Source organism: Bison bison, unplaced genomic scaffold (assembly GCF_000754665.1).
Source record: "Bison bison bison isolate TAMUID 2011002044 unplaced genomic scaffold, Bison_UMD1.0 scf7180017864163, whole genome shotgun sequence".
In the NCBI taxonomy this organism is placed as follows: Eukaryota; Metazoa; Chordata; class Mammalia; order Artiodactyla; family Bovidae; genus Bison; species Bison bison.
In genome coordinates this window covers 10,658,156-10,684,442 of record NW_011494735.1, presented here as the reverse complement: position 1 = coordinate 10,684,442, position 26,287 = coordinate 10,658,156, and the positions used below count along the sequence as shown (strand labels likewise).

General features: G+C 35.3%; 1 protein-coding gene across 5 annotated transcripts in view; it reads left to right on the top strand.

The window, feature by feature from the left end:
- MON2 (MON2 homolog (S. cerevisiae)) overlaps nt 1-26,287 on the top strand; it is a 112,011-nt gene that overhangs the window by 9,014 nt on the left and 76,710 nt on the right. For 3 of the 5 annotated variants that reach the window (XM_010841600.1, XM_010841599.1, XM_010841598.1), the window contains exons 2-7: nt 7,426-7,489; nt 16,198-16,325; nt 17,489-17,620; nt 18,499-18,628; nt 20,471-20,568; nt 21,846-21,971. In XM_010841600.1, coding sequence (XP_010839902.1) covers nt 7,426-7,489; nt 16,198-16,325; nt 17,489-17,620; nt 18,499-18,628; nt 20,471-20,568; nt 21,846-21,971 — 678 coding nt within the window. Of the gene's footprint in view, nt 1-1,058; nt 1,063-7,423; nt 7,490-9,563; nt 9,569-12,878; nt 12,960-16,197; nt 16,326-17,480; nt 17,621-18,498; nt 18,629-20,470; nt 20,569-21,845; nt 21,972-26,287 lie in introns of those variants that run through there. The other 2 variants (XM_010841601.1, XM_010841602.1) reach the window with 2 other exon arrangements.

Sequence of the window (26,287 nt, the reverse complement as noted above, 5' to 3'; positions counted from 1 at the left end):
TATAGGCATACCATATATTTCAGTTCAGTTCAGTTGCTCAGTCGTGCCCGACTCTTTGCGACCCATGGACTGCAGCACGCCAGGCCTTCCTGTCCATCACCAACTCCTGGAGTTCACGCAGATTCATGTCCATTGAGTCAGTGATGCCATCCAGCCATCTCATTCTCTCTCGTCCCCTTCTCCTCCCACCTTCAGTTTTTCCCAGCATCAGGGTCTTTTCAGATGAGTTGGTTCTTCACATCAGGTGGCCAAAGTATTGGAGTTTCAGCTTCAGCATCAGTCCTTCCAATGAATATTCAGGACTGATTTCCTTTAGAATGGACTGGTTGGGTCTCCTTGCAGTCCAAGAGACTCTCAAGAGTCTTTCCAACACCACTGTTCAGAAGCATCAATTCTTTGGTGCTCAGCTTTCTTTATAGTCCAACTCTCACATCCATATATGACTACTGGAAAAACCATAGGCTTGACTAGACAGACCTTTGTTGGCAAAGTCATGTCTCTGCTTTTTAATAATGCTGTCAAGGTTGGTTATAGCTTTTCTTCCAAGGAGTAAGCATCTTTTAATTTCATGGCTGCAGTCACCATCTGCAGTGGTTTTGGCCTCCCAAAATAAAGTCTCTCACTGTTTCCGCTGTTTCCCCATCTATTTGCCATGTGATGGGACCAGGATGGAACCAGATGCCATGAGCTTAGTTTTCTGAATGTTGAGTTTTAAGCCAACTTTTTCACTCTCCTCTTTCACTTTCATTAAGAGGCTCTTTAGTTCTTTGCTTTCTGCCATAGGGTGGTGTCATCTGCATATCTGAGGTTATTGATATTTCTCCCAGCAATCTTGATTCCAGCTTGTGCTTCATCCACACCAGCGTTTCTCATGATGTACTCTGTGTATAAGTTAAATAAGCAGGGTGACAATATACAGCCTTGACGTACTCCTTTTCCTATTTGGAACCAGTCTGTTGTTCTGTGTCTGGTTCTAACTGTCGCTTCTTGACCTGCATACAGATGTCTCAGGAGGCAGGACAGGTGGTCTGGTGTTCCCAGGTCTTTTAAGAATTTTCCACAGTTTGTTGTGATCCACACAGTCAAACGCTTTGATGTAGTCAGTAAAGCAAAAGTAGATGTTTTTCTGAAACTCTCTTGCTTTTTCGATGATCCAGCAGATGTTGGTAATCCAAACTCTGGTTCCTCTGCCTTTTCTAAATCCAGCTTGAGCATCTGGAAGTTCACGGTTCACATACTGTTAGCTATCCACATGTAATTTGCATTTCGGTCTTGTATTTGATATGTTAAGGAAAATTTGTTTGCTAGAAGCTAGAGTTTTTTGTTTTGTCTTTATTTTTTAGCCCAGAGGTTTTTGAATGGGATTCCATATAGGTATATATTTTTCAGAGCTTTGAGATTTTAGACTAATTACATGTTACAGAAGAAAATCTTATTGATTTCAGTGTAGTAATTGTTTTATAAGCATATTGTCCTCTAGGGACTGTTCTAGATCTATTAGGTATTCCTAAGTGAGGACTTGACTTTAGGTCTTTTGATTTTACCTGAGTTCTGAACTCCTAAGTTTGCAAGGCAGCTTCATACCTCCCTAGTCTCTTGAGTGCATTATTCTCCTTAAGTTGCGATTAACTTGAATTTTACATTTCTTCTTTAACTCTTATTTCATGCTATATCCTGTGAATAATTAATTTGGGCCTTTGGTGAATTTGTTCTAATTTCAAGACTCTTCTTTCATAAATATTAAAAAAAATAAGTATGGTTTTTGCTTTGTTTTTTAAAATACAACATAGAGGGTTTGGTGAAGAAAAGCAGTATTATTGTTACTATTATTATCGTAAACTTGTCTGGAGTTCTAGAAGTGGACATTTGCTGATTCCCTTCCTAGCATGCATTCCCTCTTGCTTTCTTCAGTGATAGGCTGCACTTATCCTTCATTTTCAACTCTTTGCATTCAGATGAATTAATCTCGTTCCGTGCTCCAGGATACCTTGAGTAGTTTGACCTGATTTAACCTCCATACCCACACTTCGGTTTCTGCCCACACAGCCACACCCAGTGCCAGTGTGTGCTCCTGGGAAGGGAAAGCTCCCTTCTGTTCCTTCTCTCTTTCTGGGTAGTGTCATATGAAGTTGTGAGGTATAGAATGGCTGGAACTAATTTTATTGCCAAGTTTTGGAGTGGCCTGAGGATGAACCTCCTCATGGAACAGACAGAACCAAGAGGATGGCAGAGAAGTGAAGCTATAGTTATGATGGTGATTTGACTGTCTGGATCAAATTTCCTCTGCATTTTTCAATGAGAGGACAGTAAAGACCCTCCCTCTGTTTAGAACTTTTCCTTTGCTTATTTATAAATGTTTATATATATATTCTCAGGCTTCCTTGGTGGCTCAGTTGGTAAAGCGTCTGCCTACAATGCCGGAGACCCGGGTTCAGTCCCTGGGTTGGGAAGATCCCCTGGAGAAGGAAATGGCACCCCACTCCAGTACTCTTGCCTGGAAAATCCAATGGATGGAGAATTCTGGTAGGCTGCAGCCCATGGGGTTGCAAAGAGTCGGACATGACTGAGCAACTTCACTTAGCTTAGCTTATATATATATATTCTCTGTTTGCATAATGATAGGCATTAGTAATATGGGGAGATGAATGAAATAGATTTTTTATCCTCACAGGGCTTACAGCTAGATTGGAGAAACAGACATGTCATAGGAGAAACAGAATAAACCGTAGGTACAAACCATAGATGGCTCACAGGGATGGAAGGACTTTTTGATACTTGCTATAGAAAAACAAGTTATGGAAGAAATTATTTCTGTCACTGCTCCTGGTGCCAGAATCAGAGACGCCTGCACCATCTTCATGTTGTTAGCAGTGGTTTAATTTCAGCAAAGCATTATTTGTCACATTAAATTACTGTTCACTTTATTTGTGAATTTGTTGGCTTTATAATTTAAGAGTTATAAAAATACGGAGTTTATTTATAATTTATTAATATTTATGCCTACTTAAATTTGTCGGCAACTGGGTAGGTCCATGAGACTTATCTCTTTTTCCTTTTGAAAGATGTCCTTACAGTATTCAGTTTTCAGAGACACCACTAGGCGTGGACTCGGGGGGCCATTGAAGAGCAAGACAATTGAGGATGGATGGAGGACAAGGTTTTAAGTGGAGAAATTTCTTACTTTAGATTGATAACAAGAAGTTTGAACTGAGGTGTAGAAATGACATTTGAGAAGGAAAAAAGCACAAGATGTGTTCACTACGCAGCCTTTGTGCCTGATTGTATTTGTGGAATCAGGGAGAAACCTCATACCTAGTCAGTGACTGCATGGTTGCTGCTGCTGTTCACAAAAACAGATTATAGGGAGAAGAAACCGGCTTTTCTGAGGCTAGGGTGGAAGTTGGAGGTATGTGTGTGTGGTGATAACATCTCTGAATATCTTGAATTTAAGGTGCCTTTTAAAAATATAGGGTAATAAATCCTATAGTTTAGAAGATGGTTGCTGCTGCTGCTGCTAAGTCGCTTCAGTCGTGTCCGACTCTGTGCGACCCCATAGATGGCAGCCCACCAAGCTCCCCCGTCCCTGGGATTCTCCAGGCAAGAACACTGGAGTGGGTTGCCATTTCCTTCTCCAACGCATGAAAGTGAGACATGAAAGTGAAGTTGCTCAGTTGTGTCCGACTCCCAGCGACCTCCTGGACTGCAGCCTACCAGGCTCCTCTGTCCATGGGATTTTCCAGGCAAGAGTACTGGAGTGGGGTGACATTGCCTTCTCCAAGAAGATAGTTAAGGAACAGGAATATAATTTAGGATTCTTCAGTATTTAGAAAGTAACTGAAACCATAGGATTGAGATTGCCCAGGAAGAGTTTACTGAGAAGTCAGGCCAAGGATATTCTGTGTTGTCTTAAAGGAGGAGTCAGCATTTCAGCATTCTGTCTTATCTTTTCTGTAGTATTGGCTTCTATATTCAGAGTCCTTGGTGGGTGTGTCTCTTTGGGTCAGCAAAGAATTTTGTGAAAGAGAAAAAAATATTTCTTGAGAGACATTAATTTTAAGATTAACAAATATTAAATGCTGTAGTGTATTTAATACTTTTGGCTTTGTTACCCAATTCATAGATTGCCCTTGGGGAATAGACATTTTAAACTACCCACCATAACCTGTATCATCCCTATTAAACGCTACAGAACTGGGACTTTGTATTTTTTTTTTTTAATGAGGGCCAATTCAGGAAAATAACTATATTTACAGTTGAGTAGTTCCCCTATGGATATATAAGTATCTAATCTATAAGTGTCTAATCAGAGTAGGGGTTACTTTTAAAGCAAGAAGTTAAAGATTCTTCTTCACACAGACAATCTTTGATAAATAGAAGGAAATCTGAGTCTGAATACTTTCATTTATACAGGGCACTCTTGAAGATGTCCACTAGGCTGAGGTTTGAAGTAGCCGTGCATGAGGTGAGGGGGCCGTGATATACAAGTGTTGTCAGTAAACATTGGTAATGAAACTTTTTAGCAACACAGGGTGCCAATGAGAATAGGGTGGTGGTACAGTTTCAAAGTTTCACAATAAAAAGTTGGATGAAAAAAATTAGGAGCTGTGAGATAGGTCCTGTTACATCTGAGTTAATAAACAGTCCTTTTGATGATTTCTTGAGTTTATATACCTTTTAAAACACTTGTTATTTTGGAACTAAGGAAAAAACACTCATTGTTTTTCTTATCATATGGATGTATAAAAATATTTGTTAAACATGTATTATAATTTAGTTATACTTGTTTATGATTCATACATGGGTTAGTTCTTATTTATTTGAGGAGATCAAAATAGTGTCTGGCAAATCTGAAATCCGTTACTGACATGTAGCATCCAGTATGCTGCAGGACTGATTTTGGAAACTGACTGGAATTCAGAAAGTTAGAACAGATTACATTGGATTTATGATGATTTATTTTGATATCTGTTGATTGAAGAAGAATGAAATACTGAATTTGAGCATAGGCATGGTACAGTGGGCCATAGTAAGGAGGGAGAGAGTTTGAACATTTGAAATGTTGGTGGAAGAAAGTTCAGTGACCATAGATTAATTTCAGTTGACTTAGTAAGAAAATTACTTAAGACATTTAAAGTGGGGTGTATGAATATAACAAAGTATACATAATAATTTCAGTGTTACTGAATTTTTATAGTAGTAGGTTTGTTTGGTTTGTGCATCTTCATACTAGATCCAGAATCTGATCACTCCTTATCATCTCATTCATTATCACCTCAGGCCTATCCACCATCATCTTTTGCTTATATTATTACAATAGCCTCTTAAATTTTGCCCCATGTTGGAATCACCTGAAGATTTTAAAAAATGCCAGTGCGTGACTCCCACTGACAGTCGTTCTGATGTAATCTTTGGAATGGGTTGCAACCTGGGCATCATGATTTTTTTAAAGCGTCTGGTGTTCTAATATACACTGCCCCTAGATAATCAGAAAATCAATAATCTTTCCATGAAGTCATTTATTTTGACTACATTTTTCTGCTAGTAGCCATGTACATTTAATTTGGAACATTTCCATTTCTTAAAGCCCTAGATATCCATTAGGCTTCTTAGTTGTAAGCAGTGGAAACTAACTTGGGCTGATGTAAGTGGAAATGAAGTTTACTGATAGAACATTGAGGGGCTTGTAGAATTGGTAGAAGACTGGATGAAGCCAACCTTAGAAAGTACAGGACTGAGAGGAGGCTGAACAGCTAAGAACCACTGCAAAACTCATTGCCACTGAGACCATTACTACTGTCTCTGCTAACAGTGAAGTTGGAAATTCTCTAATCACAGACAAGGACTTCAAGTGCTTGGAATTCCACAAAACGACAAAGGTATACATTGTATAGCCTACAATGTGTCGTTTATTTTATGCATCAACCCACTGCTCCTCAACCTAATAACCTATAGGACACTGAGTTCTTCCATAATTATTTAAAAAACTTTAGTGCCTTCTACTACTTGTCCTTTAGTAAACATTAAGAGATAACAATAAATGAACAAGTAGCAAGCAAATTAATAGGAAAACTTTAATATAATATATGAATACTTGGTATTATTTTTGGAGGTATAGTCACCAGTTCAAGTATAAAATAGGCATGCTTCTTAATAGTAAAAATGTCCTGAGTTTCTATAATGGACAGAGAAGGCAATGGCACCCCACTCCAGTACTCTTGCCTGGAAAATCCCATGGACGGAGGAGCCTGGTAGGCTGCAGTCCATGGGGTCGCTAAGTCGGACACAACTGAGCAACTTCACTTTCACTTTTCACTTTCATGCATTGGAGAAGGAAATGGCAACCCACTCCAGTGTTCTTGCCTGGAGAATCCCAGGGACGGGGGAGCCTGGTGGGCTGCCGTCTATGGGGTTGCACAGATCAGACACAACTGAAGCGACTTAGCAGCATATCAATATTGTATGTTAGCAGTGTCCAGTAGAAGTATAATGTGGGCAACATATGAGTCCATGTGTGTAATTTTAAATTGCATTTAAAAAGTAAAAAGAAACATTTAGTTTTAATGATATATAATACTTAACACAACTCAGTTCGAGTAGCCACATATAAAGTGCTTAGTAGTCATATGTGCATGTTTAATTGCTAAGTCGTGTCTGACTTCGCGACCCCATGGACTGTAGCCTGCCGGGCTCCCCTGTCCCCTGTATTTTCCAGGCAAGAATACTGGACTGGGTTGCCATTTCCTTCTCCAGGGGATCCTTCCAACCCTGGGATTGAACTCTCGTCTCCTGCACTGGCAGGTGGATTCTTCACCACTGCACCACTGGGGAAGCCTAGTCACCTGTAGCCAGTGGCTACCATATTGGACAGCACAGTCCTGTGGCATAGTATAAAATGCCGTATGACTTTCAAATACTGCCAGCTCAACTTAATTATGCTGAAATGATTTAGACACCTTATGAAAACTGAGTGTTTTAAAAAAGTACAATCTAAAAGTAATGACAGGGTTCTTGGTTATTTATTCTCTTCTAATTCAAAGCAGTTTTACTTGAGTTTGCAGTGTTTTATAATTTTTTTTTTTATGGTTGAGAGAAGTGTGAAATGGGAAAGAGAAACCTATTTTTTTCATTAGTCTTTGATTTTATTGTTTTTTATTTTCTGAAGATTTAAATGCGAGATGCAACTGAAGGCATAGAAAGGCAACATGCTTTTGCAATGCAGAGTTTGTGTGAGAATAATCAAGTTAATCATACTTTATTACATTTAGTCTATGTTTCACTACTAGACTTCAGTATCTGAAGTTTGTAAAATAAAAAAGATAGTAGTGACTGACTCTGTGCTTGAGATTTTATCATACATGATTTCTTTTCCCTAGATAATTCATGTCATTAGTAAGTTTTATGTTCTAATTATTTTTATTCTTGCAGGCTGCTGAATCAGGAATAATAAAAGTTAAAACAATAGCTGCACGAAACACCGAAATTTTGGCAGGTAATTTTTTGCATTAAAAATTCAACAATTAATGAAAGTTTGACTAATGGTAAAAGTAGAATCTTAAAACCCATCAGTTTTTTTTTTTTATAGCATCTCTTCCTTACGCTCCAGCATGCTATCCATAATGAAAAAGAACATGCAAAAGTCCCTAATTTATGAACTAATTGGGTTTCCCAGAGATGAATGCTATACCGTTCTCTGAAATCAGAAAGCTTAAAACTACTAACTCCTTAAAGGCAAAGATTTTTCATACTCATCTTTGTATTCTCCTCCTCCTCTTGTCAATTACCTAAGATACATCTTACCCATAAAAGGCATTCAATTAATATTTGTTGTATTGAAAGAAAGATTGGTTCTCAGACCACCTTCCCAGATCTCTTTTATCTTTGAAATAAACAGGGAATTATATAGATTTAACATTTTTTTTGATTGATCCTAGTTTTGGGGGAGGAATTTTCAAAAGTTCTCTCTGGCACCCTTTTGATACTCAGTCTGCCTCCTCTTTTTCTTCATGCCTTTCTGTTCTTGCCTGGATAATGAACATGCAAAGGAAGGAAACTGGCATTTTTGAGAATCTGTTACATGTGAGGCATTTGTGCCACTTGATCTTATATAGGACAACCTTGTGAGGAAATATTCTTTTTTAATAGTAGAGCAAATTGAGATGCAGAGAGATTTAGTGGCGTGAGGTCGGTCACTTGGTAAGTGGTGAAATCAAATTTAAATCCTGGGCTGTTCAGAACCCATGTTCTTCCTGCTGTAGTGTACTTCCATAGTACTGTGAGGTTTCCACACTGGCTACTCTCTTCCAAGTGCTTGTACTTAACTGCTGCTTGCTTCACTGATCCTTCACATGCATTTCCAATTCCAGTGGTGCTGCTGTTCTCAGCTGGTTGCAGGAGAAAAGCAGTCCTATTAAATCGATTTACACAAAGTCCAAATAGTGAAGACCCAATATAACTCTAAGTCTCTTTACATTTTTTAAAGAAGCATACCAGTAAATTCCTAAAGGGTGGAATTTTAAAGAATATTGCAAAATGAAATGAAGATGTTTGGGGCTAATTTAAGGGTGACAGATAAGAGTGGATTTCATTTGCCACCTTAGGGTTAGCCCTGCTAAGTTGCATCTGTTTCTCACAGCTTCTCTGATTTTGAACATTCTCACGAAACACCAAAGAGTTATATAACATTATTCACAGCATTGAATAGTGCTCTGTGTGCATACTGAGTAAAGGGGTAGAGTGAAATGGTGGTAAAGGCAAAGGTATGTGTGGTTGGACTGGGAGGATGGGCAGGTGGGTTTGGGAAACGCATATTGGGTGGATTAGCTACCATGAGGAAATTGTTTCAAGATAAATTATGGACCTGGGTGTGTTTAAGTTGGAGATGTCATAGGCCAATTATATTAGAATGTCATTGCAAATATTTACTTTTGTTTCTGTCATTGCTGATATTATGGTAAGTCCTTAATTATTCTTCAGTAATAGAAATTTTCATTGGGTCTGTTTTTGATGGACTCTTTCTTTAAAAAGACTGTTTTCTTCAGAGGATCACTGTCTGTCACAGAGTTCTGTACCACGTAAAATGTCTAATTCATACTAAGGACAAATAAAAAAATTTTTTTCTCAGTTACTATGAGTTTAATATTTAAGTGGACTGTTAATTTCATTTTAATTCGATTAGCTTTATTAAAATCAGGTTAGAACAAATCCTTACACACATACAATTAATAATTCTTGCTTTAGTATCCATCGTATCCAGAACCATGTACTCGAGGAGTTATATTAGCATTTAAACTTTTTCCTAGTGTTTTAGCCAAGTATTTATAGCAGTTGATTGATCAGTAAAAATTTATGATTTTAGACCACTGTCATCTTGAAAAATCATGGGCTCCAAAGAAAAAGGGAGAGTTTAAATTAGTCAGTGTGTCATTTCTCAATTCAGGGTATAGTTAATATTGAGAAAATTTTTTTGGTAACTTTTTATTTCCTGAGAAGTGTTTACTTCTCTAAAGACTATAGGTTACCACTTTTGTGCTGTAATGGATGTTAAAGATAGCAAACAACTGAAGAGTCTCAAATGATATGGGAATTATTTGGAAAATAAGAAAGGTTGCTATAAAAATTAGAACCCTTAGTTAGGTTAGGGTTAGTTAGGGTCGCTTAGTTAGTTAGGCCCTTAGTTAATTAGGGTTGCTTGTCAGAGGAAACAGTACTTAGCATAGATTTTAACCAACTTGAGTTTTCTTAGATTTATTTTCCAAGGGAAGGTTATTTACATTGTAGAATAAATCTTTGCTTTACATCTCCACTTCTTTTAAGCATCCTCCTTTAATGTTTATTTTTCTTTGTTTTCACTGCTGTCATGAATGCTGACATAAGTGGAATGCTATGCCAGGTAATGTCAGCATCAATGCACATATACAGATCATTATCTCAACATTGCCTTTTTCTTTAAAACTGCAAGTGAGAGATAGCAACATGAAGTTTTTCATTTACAAGGCCAAATGCCTTAATCTTACATTTGACTATCGTATATTATAAGTTGTTTTTATTATCCTAGCTTACAATAAATATACTTGAACTTGACTGAAAAGATTTGTGTTACACAGAAATTATATAAACAGAGAATCTGCTATTTGAATAAATATAGGAAATAAGGAAGTCAATGAAGTTGTGAAATCTTTCAAAACTGTATATTTAAGCCCTGACTCAAAACTGTAACAATTACAACCACCTAACACCGCTTTCAACTACTGTCAGTATATATAGAACTACATAATCATTATGTATGATTTGTGTTCTTCTGTCCTCACAGTTTCCCTCATTCTTTTCATATCTATATAGTCTTATTGCTAAAAATTCTCTAATTTCAGTAGCAATGAATAAATATACTTTGGAATTTTTTTCTGACATTAAAGTGTTATTTGCTGATTTTATTCAGTATATTCTGTTTTATCAGTCTATATATCTGTGATTTTTTACAAACATCCATAGAATATCCCATATAACATTCTTAATAAATAATTATGTAAGAATCATTGGTAGAGATACAAAGATGGGTAATATAATTCACCTACAATCTGTGTGTTAATGCAAGAACTATATTTGAAAAGTGTGTTTGTACCATTCATTGTATTTAGCTTACCTGCTCCTTCATTTACTTTTTGGAGCTCTTTGTCAGAAATTTTCCCTTCCTGAAGACATACTTCTTGAGGTCAGGATCAGTATCTTATTCTTCCTTACATTGCTGCTAGATAGCGCATTACATGGGGAATAGTAGTGAAGTGAAGTCCCTCAGTTGTGTCCGACTCTTTGTGACCCCATGGATTGTAGCCCACCAGGCTTCTCCATCCATGGAATTTTCCAGGCATGAGTACTGGAGTGGGTTGCCAGGCCCTCCTTAAATATAGGCTAATAAATGAGTCACTCCAAAATGCAAGGAAGACTCCTTGAGTGTTGCCACTAGTATATTTTCGACCTCTCTTTAGTTTTGTGTGTTATGATTGAGTACATAAATTTTGTCATATTTAGATCATGTCAGCCTGTTAACAGTAATGAAAGAGACGGATTCTAAACAGAAAATTCTGAGGCTTATATGGTAAATGTCAGGTGGAAGTATAGATGGGCCTGTTATAAGAATATCAGGAAGACTCCTAATCCAACCCAAGACTATGAAGCTGAGCCTTCATGCTAGAAAAGGAGTTAGCCAGGCAAATAAGGTGTAGGAGTAATAAGTAAGGGAAGTTACTTAAATGCATGAGTATAAAACAGTTTGGTCTATTGGGTACCTGTCCAACTACTGCCATTGTGTGACTTCCTGGGTAGCTTGATGGAAAGAGTGTGAATTAGGGAGGTGACACTTTCATATAAGTATTTTTATACTCTGTACATTACTCTGACAGCAGTGTGAAAGGCATATTTCAGTGCATCATCAGTACAGAAGGGGTCTGTTGGTAGACTGCTACTGTAACCCAGGATAGAAGATACGGGGGACTGTACTTTATTGCTTGCTAACAAATTGACCTAATGGATCGGAGTGCTTTCTCTGCCACATAATGTGTTTTTCTTTATTCTTTTCCCCCCTTTTTTAAAAAACAAATTTTAACTTTTATCCTGCCTTTATTGTATCATACTTTTTTGATACCATATTTTCTAATTTTTAAAATTGTTCCAAAATATTTCAGCAAGTGATTGTAATTTAGGTATGTTTCAGTATTTAGAATTATTTCTTTAAGATACATTTCTAGGAATGAAATTATTAAAGGATATGAACCTGTTCTTGAAATTTTTTATCACTGCTTTCTAAAAAGATAAAAGTTTATGCTTTTACCAACTATATGTGACTGTATTTTTATAGCATCCTTGTAAGATTACTATTTTAAAAAATCTTTTCAGTCCTTGAACAAGCAAATGACTTCTCATTTTAATTGACATTTCTTTTTAATGTTGAACATTTTTCTCTGAATATATTAAATTATTTTTTCATTTTAGGTTTTTTTGGAGTTTTTGTGTTTTCTTTATCAAATATTTAAGCTATTTATATAGCAAAATATTAACTTCTCATGTTTATATCATATTATCTGCATCATTTACTTCTTAATTTTTTATCTGTGCTGCTAAGTCACTTCAGTCGTGTCCAACTCTGTGTGACCCCATAGACGGCAGCCCACCAGGCTCCCGCGGCCCTGGGATTCTCCAGGCAAGAACACTGGAGTGGGTTGCCATTTCCTTCTCCAATGCACGAAAGTGAAAAGTGAAAGTGAAGTTGCTCAGTTGTGTCCGACTCTTAGTGACCTCGTGGACTGAAGCCTGCCAGGCTCCTCCGTCCATGGGATTTTCCAGGCAAAAGAGTACTGGAGTGAGGTGCCATTGCCTTCTCCGTAATTTTTTATCTAGATGCTTTTTATTTGTACGTAATCTAACTTTTTTGATTTGTTGCTCTATACTTAAGTAGTCTTTCTCCTTCCATGTAGTTGATAGTCGCTTTTGCTTTCTTCTTGTTTTTCTATGGTTTGATGTTTAGACGAGGACCTAGGTGTTTTTTCTTTTGCTGAATTACTGACTGTAGCAACATCATTTGTTGAATAATTCTTCCTTTACCTGTGATGTACTTTTACGATGACACTGTTCATAATTTTATTTGTCCTCATATTGAATCATTTAAAATATTTTCAGATATTTTGAACCATTAAACTTTTTTAAGTTTTTCCCATAACTAGATTTTAAAGGTTTTGAGGATATCAGTCATGTCTCCATCACATTTTATTTCTTTCACAAGAGCTATAGTTTGTCATTTAATGACTGGTAAAATTTTAAAAACCTTTTATTAACCCCTGTTAGTGTGATTCATAGTGGGGTACCCTAGTTTAATTCTTTTTTTCCAGGATAAAACCTGCAATTTTGCAGTGAAACTGCTCAGAGCAAGGAAACCCCTAGGATATGGGGACCTGCTGGATCTCTTTCAGGTGTGTGAAAGTGCATCATTTGATCTCACAGTTATACAATTTGGAAATAAACACAGAGTTTCAGTCTATTAAAGGAGTTGTGCTTCTGAAGGGACTTATGTAGAAACTAAACTTTTTCTTTTTTTCCTTCTCTCCACCCACTCCTCCTCACCCCGCAGCCCCCTCCGCCCCCACCACAGGTTTTGATTAAAAAGCATTGACCTTTTCCTCTTTTTTCCCCTAGATTTTTTTTAAAATGGTTAAAGCAACATACATGTTGCTTTATATTTTTGCACAGCCTTTTCCTCAGTGTGATCTCTAAACTCTAAACCTATAAGAAGGTTTTTATGTGAAGCCACCCTTAAGATGCATGTAATTAAAATTACTGTTTATAAAGAGAAAGCAGCAATTGCCCAGTTAGAAGAGTAGGATTAATTTCTGATTTTTAGGATCATTATGACATTTAGAAGAAGAGAAAAATAATTAGCAACTTTTAAAAAATGATCTTTATCTTCATTGTGATCTAGATCTGGTAGATACGTTTGTTTTTCACATTATGCTTCAAAAAACAGAATAGATCAATAGGTTTTCTTTTTTGATTGTTGTTGATCATCTATTTTGGATAATATAGAAATTTCCTTTGATCATTATATTCTCACATAAACTGGGAGGAAAAAAAGTAGGAAGGATGGATACCTTTGAGTTACATTAAAATACAGTTAATTATTTTTATTACTACATTAATTTTAACTCAGCTTGATAGAGCTGAATAGCTGTTACTGAATGTATAATTCACCTTATTTTATTCATTCTAAGATAAGACAGTTTTTTCACATGTTAATATTCCCCAAATTAGCATGCATTTTACAGCTGATGGTTTCTTAGAATCACTGTGGGACAGATACTTTTGTAGTTGTCTTTTTCAGTGAACTTGTTCATAGTTGTTCATACTATCACATCAGTTGAGTTGCATGCATTGTTGATATCATGTGAGTTTTGTTATTTGAAATGTTACCTTTCTTGTGCAGAAACTTCTGTTAACATCTTATGGTAAGATCAAAAAACACTGGCATCAAAGCATGCAGAATGGGTGTCATTAGCTTAGAAGAGTATCTCAGAGACAGTAGTGAAGTGCTCTCAAGCAGTGAGGCATTGCAAACAATCCAGTTAAAAAATGGACAGAAGTTCTAAATAGACATTTTTTCCAAAGAATGCATACAGATGGCCAACAGGTACATGAAAAGATGCTCAACATCATTAATCATTAGTGCTGTGCAAATCAAAGGCAAACAAGGGTATCACCTTACACCTGTTAGAAGGAAGGACTGTTACCAAAAAGATAAGAAATAACAATGGCCTTCTTGACCTAAAGGATGAAATTATGAGGAAAAATTGTAAATTATTAGAAAGTATTGTATCATTGTTTAATTAGCATAGGTAATTGGCCCTGATTTTCTTTCTGGTGATATATTTGTGTCTTAAAATAATTGTCATCAGAGATTCTGTAGAAGTACACTGTGTTTCCTTCTATGGAGACAAATTCCCTTTCCTTCATTCTTCTGATGACTTTAGGCAGACAGCTTTGAAATGTTTCATTGGTTTCTTTTAGACACTTTTAACTCGTAATTTCCATTTGCATCATATGCTGTTTGCCTTAAAGAGTGGCAGCATAATGCTGTGGAAAGAGTAGTGAACCTGGGATTAGAAGACATATTTTTGGATTCTGGTTTTGCCACCTACTTATTGTGTCATGGGGTTCAGATCATGCCCTATAAACTCTGCATGAGTATTATGATAACTCAAATGAGAAACACATGTTACTGTCATAAAAATTTTAAATGCAGCTTATTAATATTGAAAACTTATATTTGTCTGAACAAGATTTAATAATTTGAAATGTTCTGCAGAGTTGGGGTGGCATCAGACTTCAGTGATTTTGGCAGAATTGAATATAGCAGGATATTTACTGCTTCAGAATAGTATTTTTTGAGCTTTATTGTCATCTTTTAATCACTCATAAAAATGTTTTGTGACATTGTTATGGAAATTTTATGTCTCTCGTTTTGAAGCAGAACCTTGATGCAAAAGAAAGCAAGGAAATAACGCAAAGGAGCTGTTTTTTGGAAACACTGTTCATTGCCAGTCATATTTGCCATCTCTTAGCTGTGATTTATGCTGGCATACTGAAGGATTTTACAGAGCATGCTGTAGGGAATAATAGTCTTTATTTGCCATACCATAAAGAAGCTTTGGGAGAAGAAAGAAGGGATTTTAAGTGATAAAATTAATGTTAACACTAGCTTTACACTTTTAAAGGTGACTCTGGGTGACTTTTCCACAATTTCTTTTGAAAAACATGTTAAAAGTCAAGATTTGTGTGACTTTATTACAGGTTTTAACCTATTAAATTGATGTATGCAATACATTTGAAAACAAATACTTAACCTATAAGTTTAATGTTCTTGTGACTTGGAATTTTATGTTATTTATTCAAATTCCCTGAGGATGACAAACGTGAAATGTGTCGTATTCATCTTTGTGTAGCTACCCACTAAGTGTGTGTGTACTGATTTAACTTCATTTTGTAAGTTTAAATTATGTATAATTCAGTTTGTGCATTTTCTAATCTTTTACATTTTTGTTGCTATTTGAAAACTTCTGAAATAACTGGCTTGGTAGAAGGAGTTATTTTAAGATTTGGAATTATAGCATGTTCATCCAATTAATTTAAAGCTATACTTCAGTATTAAGAGTAGTAATGTTATTGTTTTTAATGGGTTTACTTCTTGAAGAAGAAATTAGAGCCAGTGAATTAAAGGCATGTAATAAAATTCTAGGGAGTTCTGAATATTCATTCAGAAATGTGGTAGGGTTGATGTCTATACTATTTTTAATTACTTTTCTGTTCTAGAATATGAGTTCTTATTCCTATTTTCCCTTCTACACTATTGAAGAAATAGTCTTACTCAGAGGCAAGAGAGAACTTCTGAGAAGTTGCCCTTAAAGAGTTTATAGAAGACGGAGGAGAACCAAAGGACAGAGTGTCAGGAGAAAGGCATGGGAAAACTGTACTTAAGGAGGGTAGTTTAGGTATAGAGTCTGAAGTATTTTAACTCTTACTGCTTGATTTTTATTTTCATATTTATTTTATATTAAGTGATTTTTATTAAGATTGTCATTACTGGCTGTAATTATGTGAAAAATGTTCTTATTTATGAATTATGTTTAAATTTTTATTTTATATGTGTTCTAAATAAAGCATTGAAGGAAAACAGCTCAGAGGTTGTTCAACCTTTTCTAATGGGTTGTGGAACCAAGGAACCAAAGATCACTCAACTATGTTTGGCTGCCATTCAGAGACTCATGTCCCATGAAGTGGTATCTGAGGTAATGTGAAGATTTTATCTGAACTGTGCACCTACAATCAGATCAGGAGTTTTCTCAAGGAGAGAATAAAACATGCCTGGTATTTAATATAAATCAGTACTTGAAGGACATGGCTTCATTTTCAAAGGTTGCCAAATTGTCTCATTATTAAACGCTCAGTATAGATGGGCTAAATTTTGTCAAATCTTTTGGAATCTTAAGAAGTCATGTGTGCTCAGTTGCTTAGTTGTATCTGACTCTTCATGGCCCCATGGACTGTAGCCCACCAGGCTTCTCTGCCCATGGAATTTTCCAGGCAAGAATACTTGAGTGGGTTGCTGCTTTCTACTCTAGGGGATATTCCCAAACCCTCATCTGTTGTGTCTCCTGCATTGGCAGGAGGATTCTTTACCACTAGTGCCACCATAGTTCATTAATATAGATAATTTTGAGAACCAAGCAAATTTTCAATATCAGTGATGAAGAATATCATTCATGAATTACTTTTTTAAAGGTAGGAGAGAAAATCATGACTTTATTTCCTAGATTGTCTGAAGTGTTGCTCGTTAAGGGTATTCGTATCTAACCTCATGATGGTAAAAACAGGAAAAACATTGTATTACTATGAATCTGCATCCTGCTTGTCTGCTTAACTTTGTACTTCGTAGGGTACTTTTTAATAGAAATGGTAAATTCTTTTGCCTTTGGTATAACATTCTAAACAGTATCAGATTTAATTGAATTTGTAAATGTGTTGTTAATTTGAGTTGTATTTTTTCTATAACTCGTTTTCCCTCTTATCAATGAAATAATACAGTAACAGACTCATAATTTGTATATGTTTATATTCATAAGTGTCCAAATGAAATATACCCCTATTATTTTAGAAATGAGCCTTGATTTTGGCAAGGTATTTCAGAACTGCATGTTGCTGTTTGCCTATATTCAAATGGTACATTTTAAATCTTAAAGCATTTTTTTTGAGAAGAAAATTAATTGGTTGCAGTTCTTGAATTAGTTGAGAGATGTGTATTTGGATCTGTAGATTTAGAAACATAGGTTTTTGTTAATGTGATCAAGAAATTCTCTCCAGGTAAGATTATATTTGCATACTTTTTCTTGCTTAGGGACCCAACATACCTATATTTTATTTGTTGACAATAATTAAAATACTTGTTTTACAGACTGCAGCTGGAAATATAATTAACATGCTTTGGCAGCTAATGGAAAATAGTCTTGAAGAACTTAAGCTGCTTCAAACAGTTCTTGTTCTTTTAACAACCAATACAGTAGTTCATGATGAGGCACTCTCTAAGGTAGGAACCTGTTTGTCCAAGTTCATTAAGGGCTTTGGGACAGTATTTGGATAAGCTGACCGAAAGAGGAAAGCCTAGTGCTGTTTGAACTAAAAGCAACTTTCCTGTAGCTATTGTGATAATGCACATTGCATGTTAAAAGCCTTCAGTGCCTTATTTTCCACAGATTAGAGATGATATCAGGTTAGGGTGATTAAACAGACTCCCTTGGATATAGCTGACAGCCTTGGTTATGAATACAATACGGAAAAAGAAAAGTAGCAGAAGAAAAGGAATAGAGAAAGAAGAAAAGAAAACAGTATTTGTTTCCAGGTATCAATGTTGTCCACAATTATCTTGAGTGTTCCTGACAGCTCTCTCTTCCCCCCTTTCAAAATAATTTCACATGTAAAATGTATGTAAGCCAGATAACTTAAGTCTGCCCCTGAAGCAGCTGGAGAAGTGTCATTTTGGCATTAATACTAGATACGGCTGCATGTATGAAAGCTCTTTCTCATTCCTACTCTCTTTGAAACATATAACAACTGTTATATTATGTTTCATCTTTAATTTTTTTTTAAATTGTGAAATATTTCCAAAGAACAGAAAGTACAGAGAGTAATGTAAAAATAGCCTCAATTAATAGTTTATTTTTTAGGGTAAAAGGTGCATTTCACATTACCTTTGCTAATCTTATGTGTCTTTATATTCACTGAGAGTTTGAATTGTTTAAAAATACTGAAGTTTTTGTAGCTTTATTGTATAAAAGAGTGGGACTTTTATACTTTTAGCGAAGGTGATTGAAACAGCAAAACATAAATTATTTGCGGTTACATCAGATAAAGATAATAACCATATTCATCAACTTATTTCATGCTAAATGAATCTTGTTTTTTTAGGCAATTGTTCTTTGTTTTCGATTACACTTCACAAAAGATAATATTACAAATAATACAGCTGCTGCTACAGTGCGACAAGTTGTTACTGTTGTTTTTGAGAGGATGGTTGCTGAAGATGAAAGACACAGAGGTAAAGTGATGAAAGTTGTTTCCTTTTGCCTGTGGGTGACTCTCATGTCCATGATTATTCATTTAATGATTGTCTGCCATTCCCCTATGAACTTAGGCTACCTAATAATTAGAATACTTTAGAAAGTATATTAACGTCTTTATTACTGATAATGGCAAACCAAAAGGTAAATCTCTCACAATTTTGTCACCCTAAGAAGTGGACCCTGTTTTCTGTATTTATTTCTAATATATTCAAAGTTTTATGTTGAAGATGGTAATAGCACATTTTATACAAGGTGTTGCATCGTAAGTATTTTTAGCCAAACAGTACATATGATTATTTTGTGTTACATTTTAATTTTTGTAATTGAAATTTTAATTGGTTGCATTATATTTTGTGGCTATTCTATAATTTAATGAACTACTTATGTTCTGTAGTTCAGTATTGTTCTGAGTGTCTTCCTACATATATATTTCCATTTGAATTATTTTTTTAAAGTAAATTTTCAAAAGTGAGTTTCCCTCATGTGAATTTTTGTCTTTGCCTATTAATATGTATTAATCAAGAATATTTATTAGTGTAAAGCCTACTCTTCATATTTTCATCAAATCCTTTTATTTGTAATTTTTAACATTTTCATAATTTGAAACATTTCCTAAAAACTTAGAAACATATCGTGTCACAGAGCTTATACTGTTTCTGTTATAATTTTTATAATTTGATAAATTTTAAGTTTTTTTATTTGTTATCCTTATTAGATGAAAAGTAAAACTTTTCCACGTGATAAGTTGAAAAAATCATGAGGTGCTATCATCAAGAACAGCCTCTCTGTTTTATGGAGTCAAGAAACGGAAGATTAAACTTTTTTTTAAGTTTTTTTCACCCCTAAACTCTTGATATTATACAATCTTTCATATCATTTGGTGTTATTTTGGTAATATTGGTATAAAAAAAATAGCAATACTAGTAAATAATAATAGTTCTGCCTACTCTAATAATTATTTCACTTTATCTGAATTTAACCATTGGTCAAATTTTTCACATTCTGTTTCAGGCATTTTTCATCTATTTGTTTATTAAGATATTCCCACTAACTTTTGTCTCACTTTTCCAAGGGGAAATGCAGGTGGAATTCTAACAGTTTGAAATATAAAGGAATTAAACGTAGAGGATAAAACAGAGCAGTTCTCCAGTTTGAATGTCTTATATACCATAATCTCAATATAATTTCTGAATTGATAGTTTGGCTGTATGTCTAATATCACACTTAATACTTTCTAATAAGGTAGAAAATATTTAGAACCTCTTCCTTTTCAAGTAGTCATTAGTCAAGATTTATTCAAAACAGTTTGCCATGACTTACAGGAAATAGTATCTTGTTAATATGCAAAGAAATTGAGAAGCCCCATTCTAGGTGACTCTTGGCTAGTCAATACCTGTCACTGACATAGTACTTAATGGCAGGTCAAGCAGTTAATTCTCTTGAAGATGGTGAGATTATAGAGAAATTAACTGTGGTAAATATTTATATGTTTGATATTTAAAGATACATTCAAATATGACATGGGTTTCAAATCCATGAAATAAAATGACTAGAGAAAGGGATACTAGGAAAATCATATGTATTGACAAAGATAATAAGCTTATTAAAATGAACATGAGATAGTGAAGAGTTTTTTTTATGATATGATGTATAAAAATGTAATTCCCAATTTTTCTTTCCATTTTGGAGGCATGGTTGTGAACTTAAAGTTTATAATTCTGTAAATACATACTTATTTTCAATATACCTTTTAGGCAGTATATATGATTTGTTAAAAGCACCAAGAACTCCTAAAACCCTTCTTATTTTGATTGCAGATATTACAGACCAACCAGTACTAGTCCAAGGAAATAGTAACAGAAGATCTGTCAGTACCCTCAAACCTTGTGCTAAAGATGCATATATGCTTTTCCAGGTATTTCCATTGATAAGAATAATTTTTATAATATAGTTTTGTATGAATTTTTGATTTTGGAATTTTGTATCTGATTTAATTTTTAAATGTTTTTTTTTTCATTGTCGTTTTAAAGTGTCAAAAAGTAGTATAGATTTAAAAAGAAAAAAGTAGTACAAGTTTCCTCCACTATCTGATAGTAGCACATTTCTGTGAAACTTCAAAATGCCTTAAGTGAAAAAGCAATTACCTTAGGACACAATTACCTAACGAATGCACAAAATAAATCAAGATAAGCACAGACACACACACAGCTCAGAGTTTTGGCAGCTTGATGCTGAGATGCTGAGTATAGTTCCTGGAGAAAGAACTTGAAGGTACCACTCTTGCTACTGAGGGGGTGGGGTGTGCAGCCTCTGTTATGGGCTGCTTGCAAAACAAATGCGGAACATGGTTTTCATTTTTGTCTTTTTTTTCTTTTTTTAAAGAAAATTGAAAATCTTCAGATTTTCTTCTGCTTAAAGAAAGTCTGATTTCTTCTGGTTAAAGAAAATAGATGTTAATCTAGGTCTTTTGTAAAAACTAAGTGGTGAAGAACTTTTGGAAAGCATGTGTTATCTGTCTAAAACATTAAACAGCACCTATACCTAATTAGCCGGAGAAGGCAATGGCACCCCACTCCAGTACTCTTGCCTGGAAAATCCCATGGACAGAGGAGCCTGGTAGGCTGCAGTCCATTCTGTCTATGGGGACGCACAGAGTCGGACACGACTGATGCGATTTAGCAGCAGCAGCAGCATACCTAATTAGCATGATAAAATGTTATGTTTCACTTTAAGGAAATAAAATGAGTGAAATCCTGAACTAGTTATATTAGGAATGACTAGTCATATAAAATACTTCCTTTAATAGGAAAATTAAAATATTTACTTAAATTCTGCTCTATTTTTACATTACTTGTCATGAATAAAATGAGATTAACCTGCGCTAAAAATTTTATTAATTTTGATTAGAGAGTCTTTAAAGCAATGTTAGAATAACATTTTGTCTCTACTCTGTATATTAAGGTTACTTACATAATGAACTATACAATTAATTAAAATTTGAATTATCAATACTTAATTTCTAAGGAATAAAACCTGGTAAGAAGAGATATTTGAAATAATTTTTTATGAGCTATGAATTTTGAAAAGGACATTGCATTATTTTTTGCATTATATTTTATATAAAATATAAAATAACTAATATAAAATAAATATTTTATTTATTTTTTATTTATTGTTTGATTTATTTTCCAGGACCTTTGTCAGTTGGTTAATGCTGATGCCCCTTACTGGCTAGTAGGTATGACAGAAATGACCCGAACATTTGGCCTTGAATTACTTGAATCAGTCCTGAATGATTTTCCACAAGTCTTTTTACAGGTAAGCCGTTTGTGGTATCTTGCAACAAAATTAATCTTTCATTTTTCTCAGAGATAGTTTTAAAGAAAGCAAGATGTATTTTTCCCCCACATTAAAAGATGCAAAAAATTATAGCTTCAGACCTTAGACATAATAATCTACTGTTATTTTAACTTTTGTTGTGCCCAAGCATTTTGAAATTTTAATGTTAGAAGGAAACCCTAGAGTCTTGTCTGGTCAAGCATTTCCCAATCTAAGGGTGTATGAAGGAGCTCTTTTTATAATGTTTATAATTATATATAGAGGCCTGGCGTGCTGCTATTCTTGGGGTTGCAAGGAGTCGGACACAACTGAGCAACTGATCTGATCTGATACATATTATAATGTTTGTGATGTGAACTCTTTTTTATAATATTTAAAAGCCTTAAAAATTGTTGCTAATTTTTGTATGCAGCTGTGTGCTTTTACGTAATTTAAATGGAAAAAAAGTCATCAATGCTTATTTAATAAATTTAATGTGCTGTGCAGAATATTTCAAAACAGTTGATAGGGAAAAAAGTGAGAAAGAATTCAAACTTCTCATTTTACTTGTAAGAAGCTAAAGTCTAAAAGTAATTCAGTGATTTACATGGGTTTTTTAGTTATTTGCAGATCTTGAACTAAAATTGAGAACTTTTAACTGTACTCTAGCTCCTTTCCCTAATATGTGGCCCCTCCCTAGGTCAGCTATTTGATCTTTGCTCTTACCTAACAACACAAGTGAATCAAGTGCCATAAAAGTAGAAGACCCTTTAGCCCAGGAGTCGGTATTGAAATCTTTACTACATGGCTTATAGTTTTTGTCCATATTAGATAAGTCTTCAGTGCTTTCAGTGGTATTGAACAATATTAACTGAGGATTCCCTTTCTTGTATTAGCATAGGAGAAGTTAAGGTATAACTTGATTCATAATCTTGTATAAACTGATAGTTGTAACAGCTACCACTTTTGACTGCCTACTCCGTGCTAAACTTTGCCAAATTCCTTACATATAATATTCTCTTTAATCTTCACAAATACCTGAAGTACCAGTTATTCCTATTTTACCCAGGAGGAAGCTAAGACTTTGAGAGTTAAATAATTTGTCTAAGGGTTCATCAGTTGTGAGTGTCCTCATCCTTTAGCCTCACTGTCATTTTTGTTCCTAAATGACCCAAGTGGACTCCTGCTTCAAGGCCTTTGTACTTACTGCTGCCGGGGCCTGGAATACTTTTCTCCCATAGATTGTTCTCTTATACTTTTGAGGACTTTACTCAATGGTCAACATATCAGACAAACCTTCCCCACCACTCTGTAAAATGGCAGCTTCTTTTCCTGGCAGCACTCTTGTCTTTCTGACTCCTTGTCATTTTTCTTATTACTTCCTGACATATGTGTTTGTACATGAGTTGATCTATTTTTTCCCCTCTTAAAAAAGTAAGTTCTATGAGGCAGGGACTTAGTTCAGTGTTGTACAAGTACCTATAATAGTGCCTGGCATATGGCAGGGATTTGATATATATTTGAATAAATGAGTGAATGAACTGGTAAATGAATTTGAATTAGAAATTTCTGTAGTTTGTATTACATTTTCTAATTTTGTAGGGAAAGGTTTGAAAAAATAGTTTCAGATTTATTGTGCCCAAAATAAATCTATTCTACTTTATTCTTCTTGCTATAATCCTGAGGAGAAAAAAGAATTACCTTGTGTAAGATCCTAAAATTTACTCCTACAGATCCCTTAAAAAACTAGGAATAAAACGACCATGTGACCTAACAATCCCATTACTGAGCATATGCCCTGAGAAAACCATAACTGAAAAAAACACATGTACCCCCATGTTCACTGCAACACTATTTGCAATAGCTAAGACATGAAAGAAACCTAGATGGAATCTGGGAAGATGGTACTGATGAACCTATTTGCAGGGCAGCAGTGGAAACGCAGAGATAGAGAAAAGACTTGGTGGACAAAGTGGGGGAAAGAGAGGGTGGAACGAATGGAAAGAGTAGCGTGGAAACATATGCAATACCATATGTAAAATAGATACCCAGTGGGAATTTGTATGAAGCAAGAAGCTCAAATCCAGTGCTCTCTGACAACCTAGAGGAGTGGGATGAGGTGGGAAAGGTGGGAGGGAGGTTCAAGAGGGAGAGGGCATATGTATACCTACGGCTGACTCATGTTGATATATGGCAGAAACCAACACAATATTGTAAAGTAATTATCTTCCAATTAAAAATAAATTTAAAAATTGCTCCTACGAAATTTTCTTCAAGAGATAAATATTTGTTTTCATTCACTCATTATTCACTCATCCAATCAGAATTTACCAATACCTTACAATCTGCTGGTGAATGTGTTCAGTGCAAAGGGTTCAGTATTTAAGATAGATAAAATTCTTGGCCTTATCGTGCTTATCAGTCTAATTAGAAGCAAAACATTACTGAATGATAAACTGTGATGAGTGCAATGAGGGAAAAGTATAAAAAGTGCTATAAAAGTGAGTAACATAGGTACCAAACCTAGTGGAGAGTTGGTGATGAATGAAGGCTGTGAAGCTTTTACCTGAAATATGAAGAGTATTTAGTTGAGAGAAATAGGTAGTATTGGAAAAGAATGTTCTAGAGCAGTGACTCTAAGAAAGGATCGGCCTTCTCTTTTAGAAAATAAGTTCTGCAAGAGCAGGGACAAAATTGAGCTTAACCCTGAATTTCACAGTGACCACAGGACTGGAAAAGGTCAGTTTTCATTCCAATACCAAACAAGGGCAGTGCCAAAGAATGTTCAAAGTACCACACAGTTGTCCTCATTTCACATGCCAGCAAGGTCATGCTCAAAATCCTCCAAGCTAGGCTTCAACAGTACATGAACTGAGAACTTCCAGATGTACAAGCTGGATTTAGAAAAGGCACAGGAATCAGAGATCCAGTTGCCAACATCTGTTGGGTCATAGAAAAAGCAAGAGAATTCCAGAACAATATCTACTTCTGCTTCATTGTCAATGCGGAAGCCTTTGACTGAGTGGGTCACAACAAACTGTGGAAAATCCCATGGTTTTTCCAGTGTCATATATGAATGTGAAAGCTGGACTATAAAGAAGGTTGAGCACTGAAGAATTGTTGTTTTTGAACTGTGGTGTTGGAGAAGACTCTTGAGAGTCCCTTGGACTGCAAGGAGATCCAACCAGTCAATCCTAAAGGAAATCAACTCCGAATATTCATTGAAAGGACTGATGCTGAAGCTTCAATACTTTGGCCACCTGATGTGAAGAGCCGACTCTTTGGAAAAGACTCTGATGCTGGGAAGGATAGAAGGCAGTAGGAGAAGGGGACGACAGAAGATGAGATGACTGTGGCATCATCGACTCAATGGACATGAGTTTGAGCAAGTCCGGGAGATGGTAATGGACAGGGAAGCCTGGTGTGTGTCCATGGGGTCGCAAAAGTTGGACATGACTGAGCAACTGAACAAGAATATCACAATTCCTGACATACATAATACAGTTGGCAAGTAAATGCTGAATAAAGCACTGAAATGTGAGGAAATAGGCAGTCTTTTACCTTCTTCAAAATGAACTTAGTGAATTATAGATATATTTTATTAATCAAAGATGACTTCCAACTTTATGGCTTGAGCCATAGGGAATATTCTATGAGGAGAACATTTGCTAGAAAGGGTAGTATGTTCAGTTTTGAACTTACTCCTTTGGAAATACCCAAGTGTACACAGAATAGTAGTTTGATTTATATATCTTGAGCTTGAAAGTAAGGTTTTGGGCTGAAGTTACAAATTTAAACTTCACTGGCACATATGTGAGTGAGTGAGGTCACCTGTTGTGATGAGGTGGTAGCAAGGACCTGATATTCTGGAGCTCTGAGGGACCTCGTTGTTAAACAGTGGGCACGAGAGGATGAGCACACAGGAGAGACTCAGCATGGAGGCCAGAAATGTGGGAATGCATTTGAGCATTGCTTTTAGGAATCAGTTATGTCAGGGGCTTCAGTGAAATTTGGTGAGACTGCTAGGGCAGTATTTGCTTTGGCCACAGATAAATACATCATGATGTATATAACAAGAATAGTTTAAAGGGAGATGGAATATAGATTGGTGGGGGTTGTTTAGGAAACATAGCTGTAGTTAGTTGAATGTGAGGGGAAAAAGTTAATATAAAACTTTTAGGAATTGTCTGAAATATTTATGAGTTAACTAGTACGTAGAACTGGACATGGAACAACAGACTGGTTCCAAAGAGGAAAAGGAGTACGTCAAGGCTGTATATTGTCACCCTGCTTATTTAACTTCTATGCAGAGTACA